The sequence below is a fragment of the Oncorhynchus nerka genome, linkage group LG27 (assembly GCF_034236695.1).
Source record: "Oncorhynchus nerka isolate Pitt River linkage group LG27, Oner_Uvic_2.0, whole genome shotgun sequence".
NCBI lineage: Eukaryota > Metazoa > Chordata > Actinopteri > Salmoniformes > Salmonidae > Oncorhynchus > Oncorhynchus nerka.
Window position 1 is genome coordinate 42890857 of NC_088422.1, and position 24876 is coordinate 42915732.

The 24876-nt window shown below is 43.4% G+C and overlaps 1 protein-coding gene across 6 annotated transcripts in view; it reads left to right on the forward strand.

Annotated features, from left to right (window-relative positions):
- The window catches only part of LOC115111816 (dual specificity testis-specific protein kinase 2-like), a 33647-nt gene extending 11816 nt beyond the window's left edge, over positions 1-21831 (forward strand). For 4 of the 6 annotated variants that reach the window (XM_029638274.2, XM_029638277.2, XM_029638273.2 and 1 more), the window contains 8 exons: positions 5572-5780; positions 7713-7834; positions 10337-10385; positions 12886-13035; positions 18720-18893; positions 19051-19134; positions 19356-19442; positions 19864-21831. In XM_029638274.2, coding sequence (XP_029494134.1) covers positions 5572-5780; positions 7713-7834; positions 10337-10385; positions 12886-13035; positions 18720-18893; positions 19051-19134; positions 19356-19442; positions 19864-19980 — 992 coding nt within the window. In that variant the 3' untranslated portion in view covers positions 19981-21831. Of the gene's footprint in view, positions 1-4089; positions 5781-7712; positions 7835-10336; positions 10386-12885; positions 13036-18719; positions 18894-19050; positions 19135-19355; positions 19443-19863 lie in introns of those variants that run through there. The other 2 variants (XM_029638275.2, XM_029638272.2) reach the window with 2 other exon arrangements.
- The last annotated feature ends 3045 nt before the right edge of the window (positions 21832-24876 follow it).

Consider the following 24876-nt stretch of genomic DNA (forward strand, 5'->3'; position numbering starts at 1 on the left):
TATACGATTTCTTCTCTGCCTATACTGTATATGTAATTCAATTGTAATATATATATATATATTTTTTATCCTATAGCATCTAAGCAAAGTTGCACTGAGAGTACAAAACATTAAGAACACTTGCTCTTTCCATGACATAGAATGACCGGGTGAATCCAGGTGAAAGCTACGATCCCTTATTGATGTCACTTGTTAAATCCACTTCAATCAGTGTAGATGAAGGGGGGAGACAGGTTAAAGAAGGATTTTTAAGCCTTGGGACACTTGAGACATGGACTGTGTATGCGTGCCATTCAGAGGGTGAATGGGCAAGACAAAAGATGTAAGTGCCTTTGAACGGGGTACGGTAGTAGGTGCCAGGCGCACCGGTTTGTGTCAAGAACTGCAATGCCGCTGGGTTTTTCCACGCTCAACAGTTTCCCATTTATATCAAGAATGTTCCACCACCCAAAGGACATCCAGCCAACTTGACAACTGTGGGAAGCACTGGAGTCAACATGGGCCAGTATCCAGGTGGAACACTTTTGACACCTTGTAGCATGCCCGAAAAATTTAGGCTGTTCTGAGGAACAAAGGAGGGATGCAACTTTATATTAGGAAGGTGTTCTTAATGTTTTGTACACTCAGTGTATACGCGCTTCTATAGTTTTGACTGGACTGGATAGTGTTCATTGGGAGTAGCCTAATACGTGGAATATATAGGTTAGAGTTAGGCTGTTTGTGCCAGGTAGGTATTCTACTGCAGCTTCTTAATAATTAAAACCCTGGGTACCTGCTACCATGCCTCCCATTGAGGCGGTGAACCAGTGCAGAGTCTGTGACAGCCTGAGAAAGGCCTAAATGGATAGAGTTACTGCCTAACAATGGAGGTGAAGAGACGCTTGAGGCAGAGCTGAGAATGCCCTCCAAATAATTCAATGGATTCAAAAGGGAAGCATGGCCCTTTTCTGATGCTCTCGCTGCATGGCCATTAATGGCAAATGCGTGTACTGCACAGCATTACGGTCTAGCTACTTCTTTATATAGAACCCTGTTTTACTGTATCTTCCAGGGGTACTGTATCTTCACATATTTATGGACACTGTCTGACATTATTGATATGCTCTATTCTTGCAACAGATACTGTGCTAAATTCACAATTTTTCTTTCATGTGACCATCATTTGTTGAATCTAACAAGCTCTTGCCTCATGGAAAGATGGTGGAAGACAGACGATCTTTGTCTTAGTGTTATGAAACTCTGCGTTTGTTGATTAGGAGCTCCCAATTCCTGAGCAAAACACGTACAGTAAGCAATCGATCCAGAAATGATTGGTCCCATGCTTTGATTCAAGAAAGTAACGCCTCCATCTTTTTGACCTATCGGGATGTGGTTTGATTGGTTAAATGAAACACCTCATCCCAGTACATTATTGAACACTTATGGACTCATTTGATGACTTGGGTGCACTATAGGGCAGCCTATCTGATTCAGTCAGCCACTTACACCTCGTGTGCGTCCCGAATGACACCCTTTCCCCTAAAAAAGTACATAGTGAATAGGATGCCATTTGAGACGGAACCCGGTTCTGCATCACAACTTTTTATTTTATTATTTCTTTTCATAATCCTAGGACATTTGATTAGGCACTGGGAATTAGTTTGAGTTTCAGGGGATTATAGCTATTATAGCTATTATAGCACCGTGTACAGTGTATACACATTGTTCCACACTTAATTAACATTGTATTTTTTTGTTTACAGAGGAAATGGATGTCGATAGGCCTATGTCAGTTTGTGAAAACTGCTGATGTAAAAAGGGGCTATCTAAAATAAATGTGATTGACTGGTAGTTAAGATTTCCAGGCAAATCTCTGGTCTTTGCTTTAGGCTGCTGGTACTGAGATCTAGTCCAATAGCGGGTTAATGCGAGATACTAGAGGTCCCACCCACATGACCACACAATGATATAACTTTTCTGAGGAAATACATTGTGTAAGATACAGAGGAGCTGCAACACTGATGCAATTACCTACCTTATTCATGGCAGAAATGTTCTCAATGAAAGTATACATTTCTCAGTTCTTCTTTCTTTCTTTCTTTCTTTCTTTCTTTCTTTCTTTCTTTTCTTCTCTCTCGCTCTGTATTTCTCTAGAAAGCATTTCATTTTGAGTTATGCCTTGGTTTGGACTCTCGGGCCATTAGCTACAGGCTCAACAGGAACCCAAATGTAGAGACAACCTCAGACAGACCGCCATGTATGGCACACACATACATTTTAAATGCAAAAGGACAGTGACTTTGGCATGTTCCACCTATGTGCGGTGACTTATGGTTGATACTGAGCACAGTCAGCGCCACAGGTATGTGTGGTCTGGCTGGGGCCTGTATGTTTCAGACCTATTGATCAGCTGTAGAGACACACAACATGATCCTTCCATGCTGTTTCTGTGTTGATCACAGAACTGCAGACGTACACAGGAAGCACCAGGGCTCTGCTACCCTTTCTTTGTGTGTGAAAGGTTGCAGCTCGAAAGTGTCAGGGATCGTATCAGAATCTCTGTCGTGAGACTCATGTCGGTTGCACGTCTGTGCGAAGGCGGCATAATCCCTTCAGACATCAACCCGTTGGCGTGATTTACTCTCAGTCCGGAAATGGCTTCGCTGAAGGGTTTTGTTCAGATGCCTCTGACTCTATTTCTCTCTCGATGGCCACATTTATCACACAGCGTATTCACTAGAAACACTGTCCCGTTCTCGCTGCCCTGAACTGAGAAAGCAGTCAGATCTGCGTGAACTTCCTCAGAAAGAGAGTCGTTCCCCTGAGGGACAGCCTCACCCTGGTGTGGACTGATCTCACTGTTAAAGTCTCATACCTCACATTCCTTATCTGTAGGTGGGACGTCAGTAGGGCGGTCCCACTGGTGGTGTTTCTCATAAAGGTCTCTGCGGTCGGACATTTTAGTCAAAGGTCAAACTCGTTTCGTGTGATAACAGGCCTTTCCACAGGAGATCACTTTAACGAAGGCCCTGATCTAAAGTAGTATATAGCGAATAGGGAGCTATTTAGGACACCCACTAACAAGTGTCTTCCTTTTTTGTAACTCTTGGCTCAGTAACAAAGCACTTTGTAAGATAAAGCTAAAAATAGACCAACCCAAAGAATACAGATTTGTAAACACAAATTGAATCCAAAATTCCGTTTAGAGACAGAGATTTGTTGTTTGCACACCGAGATTCACTCTCAATTAACGTGAAGTGCAAGCAAACTGATGCTAAGTGTCATGGATCCCTCCAGAGCTGTGTCATTACGCACACCTGGTCCCCATTCCCATTGATTAGTAATTGTATAAATGTGCCCTTTGGTTCACTATTAGGCTGTCGATTTGTGTTCTAATGTCTGTCGCGTGAGTACCTGTGCTGTGTTGTTTTGGCTTCCGTGCTGCTTGTATTGTGCCGATGATTACGGGTCTCGTCCCGTGTGGTATCATTGTGCACTTGTGTGTTTCTTCGAGGTACTCCTCGCTTTTTTTGTTTGTGTTTCAACCCTGTGTTTTGTATACGTATTTGTTTGGTCCTGTGCCTTTACACGGCGCACTGTAATTTGGGTCAATAAAAAAAAAACTATTCCTGCGCCTGTCTCCCGACCCTTTTAGACCGACGTGACACTAAGGAGGCCTGTCACAATGGCCTGATTAATCTACCAACATGTATTCATGCAAAACAGTGTTCTAAATGGCATCCTATCCCCTACATAGTGCACCACATTAGGGCTCTGGTCAAAAGTAATGCACGATATAGGGACTAGGGTGCCGTACGGGAGGTGGATGAGAGTCTGGATGTCTGTCTGTGAAAGTAACTGTGATTGGGGAGGGTGTCTTTATGATCTACCATGGGTTGTCAGTGAGTGACATAAGGCTGCACTGTAAGTGTTTTCTCTGACAGCCAGTTGGGTTAAGGCGGTGGAGTTGAGCTGAAAAGAGTGCGTGGGCTAGCTTTGATTCACACTTGTGTCAGCATGTCAGTCTGTGCTGTTCACTGGTGTCATTGTCAGGACTGGGTTTGTTTTTCTGGAAACTAAACTCCCACTGTCCTTAACTATGTGTGTCCCCCCCCCCAATACCGACCGTTAAGAACCTTTAAGATGTAGTGACGTGCTTAGAGGCTTGTGATTGTCCAGTGGGTGAACATTGTTTGTACAATGAACTTTTTTTTGAATCAACAGAGAAAATACTGTCTGCTTCCAACTCACACTCAAACACATCGATCCCCTGAATGCAGCTCACTCTCCAGATCCCAATCACCTGTTCACACACCTGTATGTCATTTACACACACTATTTAGTTGTGATGTTTTGTTACACGTTTATATTCAGAGCTCTGTTTTATCTCTGCATTAGTCCTCCTGTGTATCGTAGTTTTTGGCCATCCTCAGTAACGACACCTTGCCTATTCCCTGCCTGTACTTTTCAAATCAGATTTCCTGTCGTCAACCCCTTGCCTGATCTCCCGGACTACGTTCTTTAGCCTTTTCCCTGCCTGTACTGTTACCTTTTTGGCGTCCCTGTGTATGACCTTCTGCCTGCACCTGGACCCAGCTACCTGCCTCTTCCTGTGGTCCCTTGCTAATAAACACCTGCTGCGCCCTGCGCTTGGAACCAGCCCTCTGTCTCCATCTTATTCATTACAGTTGTAAGCGGTGGACAGTTATGTATGTTGTAAACCACATGTCTGTGCCACACGTCATAGGTGCCTATCCTACTGCTATAAAAACAGTGACCGTGTGGTTTGGTTTGCTGCACAAGCTTCCTGTTAGAGGTTCTCTTCTCAGCGACAGTTTCCTGTGACAGGCGATTCCAAACATTTGTTTGTCTGATAAGGGCTTGGTGAAAGAAGGCCTAAAAACCTTAAAGATGGAATCACACACTGACATTTATAAATAATGCAATCGAGGAACATAATCTTATGAGGAAAAAACGGGCTACAAATTAATAAAAGATACATCTACAGATAAATCAATAACACATTTTATTTGCCAAATGTCTCCCTCTCATCCTGTGTGTGGGCTACATGTCCCACTCATATCATCTCATTAAAATAGAACCCCTCCATCTTTTTAATAAGCCAAGATGGAAAACAAGTCACTTGACTAGAGAAGGCTACACTGGACAGTCTCTCACCTGCACTGACCATGCCTGCTCCTCTCTATTTTAGGGAACCATTATTGTCTCTTTGTTTCACTGCATAAAGAGGCATGAAGGGTAGGCACTTTCCCTCCCATCTAGTTAACGAGTGTTTGATTGAATTATTGTGTTCTAATCTGCTCTGTCTTTCATCCACTGTACTTTATTTCTGCATGGGGTTATTTGGGGGTTTTGCAGACTCTTTGTTTAAGGACAGCCCTTCTTTCAATGTAATCTGTCACAGAGGTGAGGGGTGTGGCTAACATTTGTGTGTGCGTGCATGTGTTTGTGTGTGCGTGCGTGTGTGCGTGTATGTGTTTGTGTGTGCATGCGTGTGCGTGTGTGCGTGCATGTGTTTGTGTGTGCATGCGTGCTTGCATCTCCATGTTCGTGTGTGTTTGTGTACCATAGCAGACATCACTCCCCACTCCAGGATGTGTGACTGTGACGTGGACGTGTCCTCGGAGCCCACCAGCCCCACGCTCTATGGCGAGTCCTCTGACAAATACTACCATGTGGACCGCTGGCAGAAGCTCCGCACCGCCGTCCGCAAGCTGGAGTTCTGGGAGAACTTCACCGCCGAGCTCATCGGTAGCGGCTTCTTTTCCAAAGTCTACAAGGTACCTGGTCCCTCCCTAGCCATCTGTATTGAACGTAGCATGCATCCCAAATAGCACGCTATTACCTATATAGTGCACTACTTTAGAACAGAGCCCTATGGGTGCCATTTGGGATGCATTAGGACAAAGCATCCTGTGGGTTGGGTCTAATTGGGACATACAGTACATTACACAATTAGCTTACACTCCATCATGGATGCCTGAGCAATGGTACCCCACTGTGTTTCAGCTAACATAACTTCCCCAGGGGCCTCCCGGGTGGCGCAGTGGTTAAGGGCGCTGTACTGCAGCGCCAGCTGTGCCATCAGAGTCCCTGGGTTCGTACCCAGGCTCGGCCGCGACCGGGAGGTCCGTGGGGCGACGCACAATTGGCCTAGCGTCGTCCGGGTTAGGGAGGTATTGGTCGGTAGGGATGTCCTTGTCTCATCGCGCACCAGTGACTCCCGTGGGGCTGGGCGCAGTGCACGCTAGCCAAGGTTGCCAGGTGCACGGTGTTTCCTCCGACACATTGGTGCGGCTGGCTTCCGGGTTGGATGCGCGCTGTGTTAAGAAGCAGTGCGGCTTGGTTGGGTTGTGTATCGGAGGACGCATGACTTTCAACCTTCGTCTCTCCCGAGCCCATACGGGAGTTGTAGCGATGAGACAAGATAGTAGCTACTACAACAATTGGATACCACGAAATTGGGGAGAAAAAGGGGTAAAATTAAAAATAAAATAAAAACATAACTTCCCCAATCTGTACTCTGTACAGAAGTAGAGCCAATGGAGGAGTAACATGGCATGCATTTAGATTTTGAAGTGGAATGGCCTGGGGAGAAAGACAGATGGGATGATTACAGAATTAATCTATTAGTCTACTAGAGTTGAACACTGGATGTTCTGAGTAGAGAGAGATAATACTGGCCATTAATCTGTTTTATGTTATGTGATGATTTAATCACATTAAAATATTAATATAATTGAGCAGTGCCAGTGAGATGGTGAGGTAATACATCAGAGGTCACTGTAAAACCATGGGGGCTGTTCAGAATGAAAATGAGGGCAGTGTCAATTAATGGAGGTCATAATGAATTGACCTGCAAAAACATCTCCTTTCAGACACCTAACTGTTTTTTTGTTTTTTTTGTACACCGTTACATGACTAGGTCTTGAGCAGGTCTTTTAGTGGTTAAAGGCCCAGGGCAGTCAAAAAACTGGATTTCCTGTGTTTTATACATATTTCCACACTGTAAGGTTGGAAAATTACTGTGAGATTGTGGAAATTATGATAATACTCTTTCAGTGTAAGTGCTATTTGAAAAGATCGCCTGAAATTTCAGCCTTCTTTGGTGGGTTGGAGTTCTGGCCATCCATGATGACATCACCATGCGGTAAATTAGTTAATAATAGACCAATAAGAAAAAGAGTTCCAAACCTCTGGCAATAACAGCAAATGTTCTGTTTTTCCCTCCCCACTCAGACCACTCCAAGATAGTTCTGGAAAAATTCTTGCTTGTGAAATTGCTCTTTGCTGAGATGCTATTTTTGTTTATTTTAATTGATAACAATCACAGTAAGGTCCTTAATTGAAAAATATATGTTATGTATCTTTGTGTAGCGTAAGATCAATCAAATCAATCAATGTGCATGCAAAAACACACATATTAAAACAAACAATTCTAAAAATCAACCTACAATAGAGCATGCTGGGAAATATGATAATGATTGGCATAGTTTTTGATAGTCACGTAGGCCCATTCTACCCCTATGAAGTGGTTCCATAAGGTGTGAAGGCATAGTGTTTGTCCAAGCAATCTTATTAGCCTTTTTTATTTATTTTAATTGATAACAGTCACAGTCAGGTCCTTAATTGTTGCCCAGAATGATTTGATATTGAGATAAAAACGGCTGCATTGGCCCTTTAAACTGTAAACCCTCGTCTGTTTCTCTAAGGTGACTCACAGTACGACCCGTAAGGTGACGGTGGTGAAGATATATAAGAACGACGTGGACCAGGATAGCATCGTGCGTGAGATTAGTCTACTGCAGAAACTCTCCCATCCCAACATAGTCAGGTATTAGTCAGTTACTCCCACCTTTTTGTGATGATCACTTATACATTTTGGTACATGTCCTTATTGATAACAATTGGAATGCAGGGAATGTATGCATTTGTCTTCTATGTGGTGCAGTCAATGGCACGGGAATATAGTAGTTCAATTAGTTAAATGACCCCTCTGAAGTGGTTAGATAAGCTGTGAAGGCATAGTATCAGTATCATGGCATACTGTTCCTGTATTCGAGTCCAAAATATAGGGTATTATACTGTGTTATATTGTATTATCTTTATACTGTATTTACATATTTATATACACAAGCATTTTGCTACACCCGCAATAACATCTGCTAAAACATGTGTATGTGACAAATACAATTTGATTTGATTTATATTATGCTGTACACTCTCAGAAATGTGTTCTTTAAAGGGCCACACACGCTTGTCACTGTAGTACCTTAAGTTATCGGTACATAATTGTACCTTTGCAGTTCGTACCTTAAAAGTGCCAATAGTGTACCTTAGGGAACAAGGTAGTTAGTACAGGCACAAAAGCGTACCTTTGGAAAAAGTACAAATCTGCTTGTTTTTAGGGTACCACCACTGTGACAAAGCCGTTTGTTCCTTTTAAATGGCAAAAATTGGGTGTTGTTTTAACACTGTAGGGTGTATTTACGTCTACGTCTAAAACGTTTTTCAGGGTATTGTTTTAACACTGTAGGGTGTAAAGGCTTTTTCCCAGTGTGCCTTTCAAGTAAAAAATGTTGTTTACCCTAACAGTGGTTTGAAACTTTTGGTGTACAGGCCACATCGGGCAAGCCACATTATGTTGTCTTGTAAAGAGATATGTAATTCCTATTGGAATACAGGCAAAGCTAGGATATCCCAGAATTTGAAGTTTTAATCACCAACAACATGTATTTAGAATGACTGCCAAGGTAGACAAAATTGATAAATGAGACTACCTACACCATCTAAAAGAGAACAACCATCTCTGTAACAGGTCCAACTACTAACAGATTGGATTAGTTTAGAAAAATATACGTTATTTATCTTTGTGTAGCGTAAGATCAATCAATGTGCATGCAAAAACACACATTGAAACAAACAATTAAAAAAATAAACCTACAATAGAGCATGCTGGGAAATATGATAATGATTGGCATGGTTTTTGATAGTCACATAGGCCCATTCTACCCCTATGAAGTGGTTACATAAGGTGTGAAGGCATAGTGTTTGTCCAAGCAATCTTATTCGCCTTTTTGCAAGGTCACAGTATCAGCGGGAATCAAACAGCACAGTTTATCTGCTGATGTCAGAGCATAGAGAGCCGTGATAAAAGCGAATCTGAGTTCAGTACAATATGTACCTGGCACAGACAGGCCATCCATCCCTCTGTGAGTGGGCACTACTCAAACAAGGATGTGAAAACATGGCCTTCCTCAGACACGGTGGTTGAATCCCAAATGGACCCTATTACCCACAAAGTGCCCTTTTTTTTTTTACCAGGGCCCATATGGTGCCGTTTGGGACAAATGTTCTCAGGCTCCGATGTCAGAGCAATATAATAAAATGGAGACTGACCTGTTCATGTAATTAGTAATAACCTTTCAGTGAAGAATGGTGTTTTTAGGTTGTTAATCTCGGCAGCCCAGGTGAGTTTCTCGACATTTTGTCTGTCCACAAGAGATGCTGCCTAGAAGGTCAGCATCCCAGAGTTGCCTCTTCACTGTTGACATTGAGACTGGTGTTTTGCTGGTACTATTTAATGAAGCTGCCTGTTGAGGACTTGTGAGGCGTCTGTTTCTCAAACTAGACAGTCTAATGTACTGGTCTTCTTGCTCAGTTGTGCACCCGGGCCTCCCACTCCAGTCTTGAAAATCTTTCTATTTTGGTTAGAGCCAGTTTGCATTGTTCTGTGAAGGGAGTAGTACACAGCGTTGTACAAGATCTTCAGTTTCTTGGCAATTTCTCACATGGAATAGCCTTCACTTCTCAGAACTAGAATAGACTGACAAGTTTCAGAAGAAAGTTCTTTGTTTCTGGACATTTTGAGCCTGTAATCGAACCCACAAATGCTGATGCTCTGTATACTCAACTAGTCTAAAGAAAGCCATTTTTATTGCTTCTTTAATCAGCACCACAGTTTTCAGCTGTGCTAACATAATTCCAAAAGGGTTTTCTATTGATCAATTAGCCTTTTAAAATGATAAACTTGGATTAGATAGCACAACGTGCCATTGGAACACTGGAGTGATAGTTGCTGATAATGGGCCTCTGTATGCCTATGTAGATATTCCATAAAAAATCTGCCGTTTCCAGCTACAATAGTCATTTACAACATTAACAATGTCTACACTGTATGATCAATTTGATGTTATTTCTATGGACAAAAAAAAATGCTTTTCTTTCAAAAACATAGACATTTCTAAGTGACCCTAAGTGACTTTTAAACGGTAGTTTATATTCAGAATTTCATTATGTTTCCCCATTATAATTCTGTTTTTGTCATTTGTTCTAGGTATCTGGGGATCTGTGTGAAAGAAAATAAACTCTACCCCATATTAGAGGTGATTGTTACTTTTTCCAACTTGGATTCATGACATGTTCACACTCCAGTGAGATAAGTGAGGAGCCATGCTAATGTCTATTTCTGAGTCATGTACTGTACATATGCACACAATTAGGAAAACAACCTCTCATTCAACGTCAACAAAACAAAGGAGATGATCATGGACAACCACATCAAGGGACAGCAGCGGAGAAGGTGGAAAGTTTTAAGTTCCTCGGCATAGACATCACAAACAAACTGAAATGGTCCACTCACAAAGATAGTGTAGTGAAGAAGGCTCAACAAAAATTTGGCTTGTCACCCAAAACCCTGACAAACTTTTACAGATGCACAATTGAGAGCATCCTGTCGGACTGTATCACAGCCGGTACGGCAACTACACTGCCCTCGACCGCAAGGCTCTCCAGAGCGTGGTGCTGTCTGCACAGCGCATCTCCGGGGGCAAACTGCCTGCCCTCCATGACACCTACAGCACCCGATGTCACAGGAAGGCCAAAAAGTTAATCAAGGACAAAAACCACCCGAGCCACTGCCTGTTCACACCGCTACCATCCAGAAGGCGAGGTCACTACAGGTGCATCAAAGCTGGGACCGAGAGAATGAAAAACAGCTTCTATCTCAAGGCCATCAGACTGCTAAACAGCAATCACTAACTCAGAGAGGCTGCTGCCTACATTGAGACCCAATCACTGGCCACTTTAATAAATGGATCACTGGCCACTTTAATAAATGGATCACTAGTCACGTTACACAATGCACTCTAAATAATGCCACTTTAATAATGTTTACATATCTTACATTACTCATATCACATATATATACTGTCTTTTATACCATCTATTCCACCTTGCCTATGCCGCTCAGCCATCGCTCATCCATATACTTACATGTACTTATTCTCATTCACCCCTTTAGATTTGTGTTTATTAGGTAGTTGTTGGGGAATTGTTAGATGACTTGTTAGATATTGCTGCACTGTCGGAACTAGAAGCACAAGCATTTCGCTACACTCGCATTAATGTCTGCTAACCATGTGTATGTGACAAATAAAATTTGATTTGTTATGCAAAAGTATATGGACACCCCTTGAAATGGGCACACGGCCATGTAATCTCCATAGACAAATATCGGCAGTAGAATGGACTTACTGAAGAGCTCAGTGACTTTCAACGTGGCACCGTCATAGGATGACACCTTTCCAAAAAGTTAGTTTGTCAAATCTCTGCCCTGCTAGAGATGCCCCGGCCAACTATAAGTGCTGTTATTGTGAAGTGGAAATATATAGGAGCAACAACGGCTCAGCCGCGAAGTGGTAGGCCACACAGGCTCACAGAACGGGACAGCCTAGTACTGAAGCACGTATCGCGTAAAAATCATCTGTCCTTTGCGGATGCAACACTCAATACCGAGTTCCAAACTGCCTCTGGAAGCAACATCAGCACAATAACTGTTCGTCGGGATCTTCATGAAATGGGTTTCCATGGCCGAGCAGCCGCACACAAGCCTAAGATCACCATGTGCAATGCCAAGCGTCGGCTGGAGTGGCGTAAAGCTCACCACTATTGGACTCTGGAGCAGTGGCAACGTATTCTCTGGAGTGAATAATCATGCTTCACCATCTGGCAGTCTGACAGACGAATTTGAGTTTGGCAGATACCAGGAGAACACTACCTGCCCGAATGCATAGTGCCAACTGTTAAGTTTGGTGGAGGAGGAATAATGGTCTGGGGCTGTTTTTCATTGTTCGAGCTAGCATACTATGACATTCTAGATGATTCTGTGCTTCCAACTTTGTGGCAACAGTTTGGGGAAGGCCCATTCCTGTTTCAGCATGACAATGCCCCTGTGCACAAGGCAAGGCCCGTACAGAAATGGTTTGTTGAGATCGTTGTGGAAGACATTGACTGGCCTACACAGAGCCCTGACCTTAACCCCATCAAATCCTTTGGGATGAATTGGAACTCCAACTGCAAGCCAGGCCTAATCGCCAAACATCAGTGCCTGACCTCACTAATGCTCTTGTGGCTGAATGGAAACAAGTCCCCGCAGCAATGTTCCAACATCTAGTTGAAAGTCTTCCCAGAAGAGTGGAGGCTGTTATAGCAGCAAATGGAGCACCGACTCCATACTAATGCCCATGATTTTGGAATGAGATGTTCGACGAGCAGGTGTCCACATACTTTTGGTCATGTTGTGTATATAAGGTTGGGTTGTGTCTGTGTGAGTGAGCCCCTTCATCTGGGAAAATATGGCCTGCAGCAGCCAAAACATGTTGGTTTTTCAATAATGAAGCAGTTTTATCAACTTCCAAGAATTCACTTCACTTCAGTTTTCTACTCAATTCATGCACATTGGTTGGAGAGTAAGGTTGTGGCAGTGTTCCTTTCCTTTGAACTTAAACCTAATTTCCAGGTCTGTTTTAGTAAGTGAGGCTGATTGGTCTCTTGGTCTGTTCTCAGTTTGTTAGTGGGGGCTGATGGGTTGTTTATCTGTTGCAGTATGTGAGTGGGGGCTGTCTGGAAGAGCTGTTAGCCAGGAAGGATGTGTCTCTGTGCTGGAGGGAGAAGGTGGACCTGGCCTGTGACATCACCAGGGGAATGATCTACCTGCACTACAAGAACATCTATCACAGGGACCTCAACTCCAAGGTACAGTAGATTAGGGACCTCAACTTCAAGGTACAGTAGACTAGGGGCCGCAACCCCAAGGTACAGTAGACCAGAGACCTCAACTCCAAGGTACAGTAGACTAGGGACCTCATTCCAAGGTACAGTAGACCAGGGACCTCATTCCAAGGTACAGTAGACCAGGGACCTCAACTCCCAGGTACAGCAGGTCAGGGACCTCAACTCCAAGGTACAGCAGACCGGGGTCTTCAACTCCAAGGTACAGTAGACCAAGGACCTCAAATCCAAGGTACAGTAGACCAGGTTCCTCAACTCCAAGGAACAGTAGATCAGGGACCTCAACTCCAAGGTACAGTAGACCAGGGACCTCAACTCCCAGGTACAGCAGACCAGGGACCTCAACTCCAAGGTACAGTAGACTGGGGTCCCCAACTCCAAGGTACAGTAGACTGGGGTCCCCAACTCCAAGGTACAGTAGACAAGGGACGTCACTGAAAAAGGAAAACTACACGCCCATCTAAATGTAGATTATTGTCGTATTTGTGGTGCATCGACCAAACGGTAACCCTTTATGAACAGGAACAGTAGGAAGGTCCACACTCAGGAAAAACAGTAGGAGATGTCATCTCACACACTAGCTGTCACTGAATTGGCACCCTATGCCCTATATAGTACGCTACTTTTGGCCTGGCTACAGCCACTGACTACTCTCTTTGACATCAGGAAAACCCCTACTCTTACGTCAAACGTTTGCAACATCAGTGCTGTGGCATAATGTAGTGATCCCACTGGCTGGTCTCGATTGTAAAAGAGGTCTCCTGATCTCCTGAATAAATAAATGTTAAATAAATCGTCTTTTTAATGTTGTGGACAATGCAGGATAAGGTTGAATTGAGGCTCATTCAGTAGTCAGACTGAAGCTGAGGATAACTGTCCCATGTGGAGAAGACAACAGCGTAGAAAGATCGTTTGACTCTCTCTCCCGGTTGCCAGGTTCCACAGAAGTGCAGGTCAGTTATGTTATTCAGAGGAGCCAAGCAACAAGCACAGTCCATTGTCATGCTAATGTCCTCCCACTCTGAGCGGTGTTATTGTACACACACACACACACACAGACACGTACACACACATGAATGCACACACACACAGGGTTGGGGAGTAATTGATTACATGTGATCAGTTACATGTAATTTGATTACTAAAAACTTGTAACTGTAATCAGTTACATTACCAGCACACACAAAAATAGCCAATTACAGTTACTTTTGAAAAACTAAATGATTACTTAATGGATTACGTTTAAATTCAGAAAGGATGTTTACGAGAGAAACAAATACATTATGACATCTTTCTGTTTTCTCAATGACATTCAATACAGCCAGAGACCACTATGATGAAATACCAAATGCGTTTGATGGGTCTTTTTTGTCTTCTTCTGGTGCCTATTAAGGAGAAAGTAATCAGATTACTTTACTAAATTTAAGTAATCCAAAATGGATGTTACTGTTTACAATTTTGGACAGGTAATTAGTAACCATAACAGATTACATTGAGAAAGTAACCTACCCAACTCTGCACACACACACATCCAGCCAGCCAGTCTCGCTTAGTCTGGGAAAGTAGGATCAGTGAGCTGTGAATCAATAGTAGAGGCCCATTACACACACACACACACACACACACACACACACACACACACACACACACACACACACACACACTCTCACACTCACTGTAAGGATGTATGACAGAAGCCTATAGACAAGACGAGGCATCTTCTCATGTGCAATCTCTTTCAATCGTGAAAGAAGAGACTTCCATGCCTATAAATAACAAAGGATCCAAGCCAGACATGCAAGGTCATTCACTATGTCCAATAAGACATGTACAGTGTATTTTCTGAAGAGGTAATGTTAGGTTAAACCAATCACTGCTTCAGTTAGAGACATGAGGTTTGGCTGCACAGCGCAGGGCTTCTGACATCTCTCCTGTAGAAGCAGTCATTACAGTGTAAAATGACCAGGGTAAGGAAAGGCATGGTGGATGGAATTGCAAACATCGATCATTTTAGTGAGCTTTACAAGAGTAACTGGAATCCAGATTTAGCTCTGAAGGTCAAATGACACCCTATCCACTATAGTACACTACTGGGATCATAGGGCTCTGGTCAAAAGGAATGCACTGTATATGGAATAGGGGTATCATTTGGGACACAGCCTTGGTTGCAGTTCATGCCAATTCCTCGGAGTTCCAGTGGCACAGACCTTTTTTTATTTTCCCTCAAACTCCATTCTAGATCTTTTCCTTTCTTTGGCTCTGGGGTGAGGGCCCATGCTAAATTTAGCGGTCAGGTCTGGTGCTTGGAGCGATCTCCAGATAATAACAGGCTACTGAATGGAAACGCTGGAGCGGGAGAGAGGGCCTGTGCCTCCCTCTATAATGGGATCCAGATGCTTAGGAGTCGTCAGCCAACAGGGCCCTCCACTCACTCCCTCCCTCCGCCTGCTTTCCCTCATCAGCAGTTCCTGCTCTGCTCCACACCCCTGTCTGCCTGCCTTTCTGCTTGTCTGTCTCTCTTGGGCTGTCTCTGCTCCATACCCCTGTCTGACTGTCTGTCTGCTTGTCTGTCTCTCTTGGGCTGTCTCTGCTCCATACCCCTGTCTGACTGTCTGTCTGCTTGTCTGTCTCTCTTGGGCTGTCGCTGCTCCATACCCCTGTCTGACTGTCTGTCTGCTTGTCTGTCTCTCTTGGGCTGTCTCTGCTCCATACCCCTGTCTGCTTGTCTGTCTCTCTTGGGCTGTCTCTGCTCCATACCCCTGTCTGACTGTCTGTCTGCTTGTCTGTCTCTCTTGGGCTGTCTCTGCTCCATACCCCTGTCTGACTGCCTTTCTGCTTGTCTGTCTCTCTTGGGCTGTCTCTGCTCCATACCCCTGTCTGACTGTCTGTCTGCTTGCCTGTCTACCTGCCTTCTTATTGCCGACTTGACTCTCTCTCCCTCCGCCTGCCTGTCTGTCTGCCTTTCTACACCCATACCGCTCTGTCTGCCTGACTGTCTCTCGGCCTGTCTGCCTTTCTGCCCTGCTTGCCTGTCTCCCTGTCTGCCTGCCCATATTTCTGTCTGTCTGCTTGCCTGCCTGCCTGTCTACCTGTCTTTCTGCCAGTCTGTCTGCTTGCATGTCTGCCTGCATGCTTGTTGCCTGCATGCCTCTCTTCCTGACTCTCTCACTACCTCTGTCTGTCTACCTGTCTACCTGTCTACCTGTCAGCAGCCTGGCTGCCTGCCTGCCTGCCTGCCTGCCTGTCTCTCTCTCTCTCTGCCTGCCTGTCTCTTTACCTGCTCGACTTATGTAACCACTCCACTGTTGAATCTTGGGTCCTATAGTAGCTTACCTACTATTACTGAGCCCAGGCCCCAGTCATCTCCCATGCACTCTCTCCACACTTACAATAAATATTCTGCTATGGTAATCACCACCGAACACACAGTTGGGCTTTGTTCTCTGTAAGCATAGATGCCAAAGCAGGTGGATTATCACCTCTGTAGCTCACCAGCAGAACCCAGGTCAGAACTGAATCATTTAGCATGGAGGGGAGGTGATGAGTGCAGATTCCATTGAGTCAGGCTCTTTAAGAGTGTCTGGTCTGGCTGTCTGGTCTGGGGTATCCCCTTCATAACGGCTTCGTCCCAAACGACACCCTATTTCCTAGACCAGAGCCCTATGGGGCACATACAGTTATCTGCCTATACTATGGAGAGAATTAAGAGTTGTTCCATGACATGTCTGTCATCATGTTTTCTCAGCTTTCAAAACGCCTGATTTGATTTGCTCGGGTATCTAAAGCATCAAGTAGACCTACAGACAGGTGTAATGTTGAACGCATCAGGTTGAGGATCATGTGTGAGATTCCAAGGCAGAGAATGTTCCGTTGAGTTGTCTGTATATTCAGACACATTTGCTTTACTCAATAAGTTGTGTGGCGGTATGGTAGAGTTTGCTTATTGCAGTGATCGTACTATAACTGTGTTACACTGCCCTCTGCTGGCAAGCAGATGTCATAACAGAAATGCTTAATGGTGGCAGGACTACTGTAGTGGACAAAAGGGTCCGAATGAAATCTCCTAAATATGTTGTTTATTCGGCTGGATCTTGCCATGTCATGTTGAAATATCTTGGCATACTGTTGTGTATTGGGGATAATCATTTTCTATATAGTATATATTGATACATGTTATTGGTATATTGATGTGGATACTGTGGTCCAGTGTGGCATTGCCAGGGTTGGGTGTTCAATTCCCACCGGGCCACCCATATGAAAATGTATGCAGACTACTGTAAGTCGCCTTGGATAAAAGTGTCTGCTTAATGGCATAAAGTAACCTCCAAAATGATTGGAACCCTTAATAAAGATGAGCAAAAAAGACAATAAAATAAAAAATAAAAAATACTGAGCTATATTGTATACTAAAAAAAAAATATATATATATATTGTTTTATACTAATACAATTGCTCAGAGAAAGATATTTTTGTTTGACAACAAGTCATATTTTTCTCGCTCAGAAAGATAAGAGATCAAACGTATTGGCACCCTCCTTTTCAATACATTGTGCACTCTTCCCTTGTAAGGATAATGGCACTGAGCCCTTTTCTATAATGTTTTATGATTGGAGAGTGGACAAAGACCTCTATTTTTGTCTATTATGACCATATCACCTGCTTCCTATCCAAGTGCCACAGCCTTATTCTAAAATGTATTAAATTGTTTTTTTTCCCCTCATCAATCTACACACAATAACCCATAATGACAATGCAAAAACATTTTTTTTTTAATGTTTGCTAATAAATATGAAAAATAAACAGAAATATCACATTTACATAAGTATTCAGACCCTTTACTCAGTACTTTGTTGAATCACCTTTGGCAATGATTACAGCATCGAGTCATCTTGGGTATGACGCTACAAGCTTGGCACACCTGTATTTGGGACATTTTTCACATTATTTTCTGTAGAACCTCTCAAGCTGTGTCAGGTTGCTGCACAGCTATTTCCAGGTCTCTCCAGAGATGTTTGGTCGGGTTCAAGTCCAGGCTCTGGCTGGGCAACTCAAGGACATTTAGAAACTTGTCCCAAAGCCACTCCTGCATTGTCTTGGATGTGTGCTTAGGGTCGTTGTCCTGTTGGAAGGTGAACCTTGGCCCCAGTCTGAGGTCCTGAGCGCACTGGAGCAGGTTTTCATCAAGGATCTCTGTACTTTGCTCCGTTCATCTTTCCCTCGATTCTTACTAGTCTCCCAGTCCCTGCCGCTGAAAAACATCCCCACATCATGATGCTGCCACCGCCAATCTTCACCGTAGGGTTGGTGCCAGGTTTCCTCCAGACGTGACGCTTGGCATTCAGCTCAAAGAGTTCAATGTTGGTTTCATCAGACCAGAGAATCTTGTTTATCATGGTCTGATAGTTTTTAAGGGTCTTTTGGCAAACTCCAAGTGGGCTGTCATGAGCCTTTTCCTGAGGAGTGGCTTCCGTCTGTCCACTCTAACATAAAGGCCTGATTCGTGGAGTGCTGCAGAGATGGTTGTCCTTCTGGAAGGTTCTCCCATCTCCACAGAATGACGTAACAGAATGTGGAACAAGTCAAGGGGTCTGAATACTTTCCGAAGGCACTGTATACTAATATATGATTTCTTATGTCTGTCTCTGCAGAACTGTCTGATCCGTGTGACAGCGCGGGGCAGGGAGGCCCTGGTCACAGACTTTGGCCTGGCCAGAGAGGTGGTGGAGCTGCCGGTTAAAGACCCAGAGAGGAAGCTCTCCCTGGTGGGATCTGCCTTCTGGATGGCCCCGGAGATGCTTCGCGGGGAACCCTATGACCGGAAGGTATACATGCCACCAAGACCCTTCATTGGATAAGATGTGGTTAAGAACACTCTTTGGAGGCTAATAGAAAGATTCGTTTTTTTCTTCATTTTCTCATTGTTTGAACACAGCTCATTGTTGGTTAGATGATTGGTATGTGGTTCTGTGTTGTCATCAGGTGGACGTATTCTCCTTTGGGATTGTACTCTGTGAAATACTGGCAAGGATCCCTGCAGACCCGGAGATTCTACCAAGAACCCAGGTAAAGCTCAACTTTGTATTCGCCTTATGTACGACCGTCAGTGAAAAAGCTTTGTTCATTTTGATGTACACTCACACAAACACACATACTGAATAGAGAGCTGCAGGAGACATAGAGTACGACTCTAGACATAGATCCAGGTTGTCTGCCGTGTACCCTGGGTGGAAGCTCTGCCGTATGCACCATGTGTAATGTCTGCTGTGCATGTGCGTGTTTGACAGGACTACGGCCTGGATGTGCGTGCGTTTAGGGAGCTGGCGAGTGGGTGTCCTCAGCGCGTGTTGGAGCTGGCAGCCAGCTGCTGTCTGGTGAGTAGACACAGTGCAGTATACTTTACAGCACAGTTCATGGCTTGCTATAGTAGATACAGAATTAGGTACCATAACTTTACTGTAGTAAACGTTACATGGCTGCTGACAGCCTGATGACCAGTATAGAGCCCTAGCTATGTGTAAACTTAAATGGGAAGCCAAAATCTCTTTGTCTCTGGTCTGATGCCAGACAGACTTCATATGTCAGAAATAGTATTTCAGGACCCATATTCACAAAGCAGTAGGAGTGCTGATCTAGGATCAGGTCTTTTCCTGTCCAAAATATCTAATTTATCTTAAAGACTGATCCTAGATCAGCACTCCTACTCTGAGACGGTTTGTGTATACAGGCTCTGATTTTGTTTTAAACCCCAGACAAGGCCCAGTACTGATCCTTATGTTTCCTCTGTATTTTCAGATGGAGTCCTTCAGGAGACCGGCATTCATAGAGTTGCTGGATGAACTGGGGGAGATCGCTGAGACTCTTGAGCCGCCCCCTAACCCGCCCCCTAACTCAGAGCAGACCACTGGGTGAGCAGCCTGGTCTGGCCGACGCCCCCGCCCACCCATCCATCTGGAGGAAGTTCTGTACTTATATATGGGCTGAATCCCAAATGGCACTCTGTTCCTTGTATAGTGTACTACTTTTGACCAGGTGCCATTTAGAGAATAGGGTGCCATTTGGGACTCAACAATAGACAGCTGCACAGGGCCAGGGGACAGAGATTCCTCAGGATGACCTCTCTATAGGGGCTGACCTCTATGCCTGTGCCTACCTACACTGCACCTACAGATGTGTCTGTGGGTGGATCCACAACTTTCAAATTTAAGACTGGTGGATTGATGAATGAAAAATACTATATGTGTCTTCTTGAAGAGAGGGTCTCTTTGGAAGCTGGAAGGCTTTACTTAACCAGTTCACACACTTTGTGTGCAGCTGAATATCTTACCTAGGGGGATAGCAGTTGGGCATCATTTTGTTTAGCGGCATATCTCACCTTATTTCAACGTTCTTTCCTTAAATTCATCTAATATTTCTACTTTTTGTTTTAGTTTGTGTTGTTGTTTATGACCGTATTTTGTGTTGATGATACAGACATTAATCTGTTGATGCCTTTCCTTCCCCCGTTGTTTTCCATTGTCTATCTAGCTCTAGTTTCTATTGTTTATTCAACTCTACCTAAATGACCAGACGCTAGAGAGACGTCATGTTCAATTCTCCATGTCACCTCTTTTCAGAAGTGAAATTGCCTCTCTCAGTTCAGTTGGCTGCGCTGTGAGTAGAGATGTTGTTGTTCACAGCCCACAAGGAGCTCAACAAAGACATCGCCACGGCCCCGATTCTGACCTGCTGACGTCAGTTCAGCTAGCTAGCACAATGCAGACGGCAGGCTGATGCCAGTGGGTGGGTACACAATGTAACAAGAGTTTGTTTCGTAACCTCACACCTCAGCTTGAAATGTCTCTACGCGTGCTATCAAATTGGGTACCTTTTCTTATTGGCTATTGTTAAGCAAACACAGTGACACTTTACATACAGTGGATAGGTCTAACATTAGCTACAGTACAGTAATACTCAATTCATTGTCCCTGAGCTCACTCTACCTGGCCGAAGATCTTATTTCAATAGATTTTGTATTTTTTGTTCTTATATACAATGTAACACTTTGTCCTCAGCATGTTTAATCAATCTGTCCTATTTATTTATTTGTCCACTTTTTTTGCAATGTACATGTGCACATTTATATTCCGGTATCTACAGTATCCGGTATTTTTTTGACATCCAATATCCAATCTGATATTTCTTGTCAATGAATAACATGTGGCTGTAAATCTTGCCCGTAGTTGCCTGTAGTTTTTAAGGGAAATGTAAAAAGTGCTGACACGTAGGAAAGTCAGCCAATAACAACTGTCTGTGAGAACTTTCCAGCGGAGTCGATGCTCTTGCCAAGTGACCAGTATTTACCAGTGAGTGTGTGCTCATCTCAATCAGATGTTTCAAGTATCACTTGAAGAGTAGAGACATATTTTATTTGCTTTTTGTTGTTGTAAAACAGTGTATTTTTAGAGCTTTTAAATTTTTTTTTTTATCATATTAAATAGTAGCCCAAATTGAACAATCTAGACATTACTTTTTTGCATTTTAGGTTTTTAAAATATTATTAAATATCCCCATCCTCCCCCGCTCTGGCAGGTCTTTGATATTCTATGAAGGAAGTTTTTACTTTATTTGGACTTTGTGTACCATTACTCTGAAAAGCTAAATACATTTGTAAGAAATGAAAAATAGGCATTTAAAGAAAAAAATATCATATTTGAAACATTCACATGTATTTTACAAATGAATTGCTTCTTTCAATAAAAGTTGTTTTCTAGAACAGGGTAAGATTGATGTGTGTTTGGCATAGATTGGATCTTACATCATCAATGGCGGTCTAAGTCCAGAATTGTAACTACTGTATAACAACCTTGTTGGGGGTCAGAAGTGGCTTTGCTTTCATGTTTGGTTACCTGGGCAACTCCCCACCTCCTCAGGTGTTCTTGACCATGCTAATCAGATTTCAGACTGGCCCTAAGCTCTTTGAAGCTTGGTCATTGGCATAGTTAATTTACAAAGTGATTATGATGTACTGTACGTAACATCTTTATCTGAAACATCTGGGTCATGCAAAACGTTTTGAAACTGAAATTAGCTAGCATTTTCAGGTGGTACCTCCCTGCCTACTGAACATGGTCCTAGTACCTGGTCTGGTTGTTCTCTTCCTGTTCTTCACTTCCTGTTGTGTGAACAAACAAGCTGCATCCCTCTATAGTGCACTACTTTTGACCAGAGCCCCATGGGCCGTGGTCCCGTGGGCGGTTGTCAAAGGTAGTGCACTATGAAGGGAATAGGGTGCCATGTGTCAACAACAGGAAGTCATACAAGGCCCATTCTCTCTCCAGGTGAGCTGTTATGAAGAGGTAATGTTAGTGTCACACTAAGGAAGAGGCAGCTGTGCTGTCAGAGCTGCCCATCATTCAGATGGATGTCCAGGTCTTCACCTCTCTTTCAGCTTGTGTCTCTTTCAAAATTACAATAATGAATAGATTTCTACTGATGAATTATGCAGAAGGACTGTTTCTTGCTGATGGTTTTGTCTGATGAAGCTTTGTTCCCTCCACACAATGTAAGGGCTCTGGCCCTTGAGATCAAGGCTTTTATCCCTCTCCTCTCATACAGGGGTGTTTATTAGGAGCTTCCGTTGTTTATTACATGTCTGTGTGGTGTTAACCTGAGCAATAACACAATCTGATAGGAACCAGAATCCACTGGGACCACTGGGTTTCTCTCTCACAGAGGTTTGGTTTTATGGGGACGCATGGGGAAATGCATGATGGTGTTTAAGAAGCATAATTGGTTAGGATAATCTGTTTCCTAATCCCTTTCTATTTCATTCAGGCTCGTGGTAATGGCTGGAGTAGTATTGGCGGAATGGCATCAAATACATTAAACACATGGTTGGATGCCATTCCATTGGCTCCGTTCCAGCCATTATTATGAGCTGTTCTCCCCTCAGCAGCCTCCACTGAGTAGCAGGTATGTGTAGTGTTGTGTAGTTGTCAGTAGTACTTTACCCAAAAATTCAAGTATTGCATTATGTACTGACTTAAACTGCCCACAAGGTTGTAGCGTTTTGTAAAATATGTTTTGAAAGACCACGTTTTTGTTAGCTTTTTTCCTGGGAATAAGGGCCTCACTTGGTTGCTTTTGCTCAGTTTTATTCTTCCCTGTCGTCATTTATAGCAGGGTAAGTATAGTATAGCTTTTGTGAAATAGCATCAAATTCAAACCCCTCATTTCCGTGCAAATGTGCTTTCACACAAATATGTTTACTGGTCATAATGTTTGGCTAAAAATGCCTTCATTCAACAATAGCTTCATTGTTGTTCCCCTTTTATCTTCTACTGGTGTTCCGCCGGGGTTTAGGGATGATGTCACTCCATTTATTGCACGTACGCAGGTCTTTGTGAGGTTGTTCCTGGTGTGACTGTGGTGAGCCGATGCGGTAATTGTTTGCACAGCAAATATATATCATTTGAAAAATCTGCGGAGAGTTGAATAATTAAACACTGAGGCAATATCTCTTCTTTTATTAGATTGTGCTGTGCTGAGCACAAAGAACACTGGTACCATGGGTATATGGGGAGGTGTGAGAACTAAGGAAATAAGATTCTACTTAGGGAACACACGGCACACAACAATCTCCACAAACTAAACAGCAGAGATGAATAATAACCTCCAAATAAACCATAAAAGTGAGTTGAAACATGTTTGTTGTTGTTGCATTGCACAAAATGTGTGTCAAAGCACAACCTGAACTGTTTTCACACTGCGCAGGCAAATTCACTTTTTTTTTACTTAATAGGGGCTTAAGACTGGGCAGATACAGTAGAGTGAGTTTCTGGGTTTCAGTAAATCGACCAAAGCTTAATCACCACTTGAGATTGACCAGGCACTGCAACTGTCACTTAGCCTACTGAACCAAGTAAGCATTGTTTTAAATGTCATATAGGCTATTGAACTGTGCATGTGTGTCATGTGTGTGTGTTGATGTGTGCCCATGTATATATGCACAGTCAGTGTCAATGTGGTAGACAGTGCATGAAACCAGTGATCGATGAAGAAGAGCCTGTAAATGTCAAACCCAGGCATGGAAGCGTACTGGAAGGGAAGAGCATTGTCCTAAATGACACCCTATTCCATATAAAGTTGCACTACTTTTGACCAGAGCTCAAAGGGAGCATGAACAAGTTTACCTTTATGATGTCAATCCATATTCATGGCTGTACACAGACATGAATATGACCTCGATGGTTCAAATAAGAGAAATGATGCATAAAAGCCGTGTTGTCAGTGATGAATCAATAAGTATAATAATACGCTTTGGTGGGTAGAATAAGGGGCGTGCTGCTAGGGTCAGGGCGTGTGTCAGCGAGATTGAATGCCTACATGTTCCCGAGCTAGAAACTGGGTGTGTGTGTGCGTGTGTGCATGTGTGCGTGTGTGTTTACAAAGTAGGTCAGGGAGAGACTGGAGGTGACCCAACATGTGTAGATAAAACCAGAATCAATCAGGAAGATGGATTGGAGGGAGTGCCATGGTGAATATTTTTCTATACATCATATATATATGTGTATGCAAGCCTGACTCTGTCTCTTTAGATAAAAGCATTTCCTAAATGGCATATGCAGTATTACTGTATATTACAATTTCCTCTCATATTACGCCTAGGGAAAGGGGATGAATTCTCAGTCATAAAATCAGATTTTACGAGGCAGTTTACTGCTCTGTGTCCAATTAAGGTTACTAGATAATTTATATAATGCTCTTTCCAAGAAACATGGGAGAGACGTGGTGAAGTGGTCTACGTGCGTTATTGAAGCCCTCAGA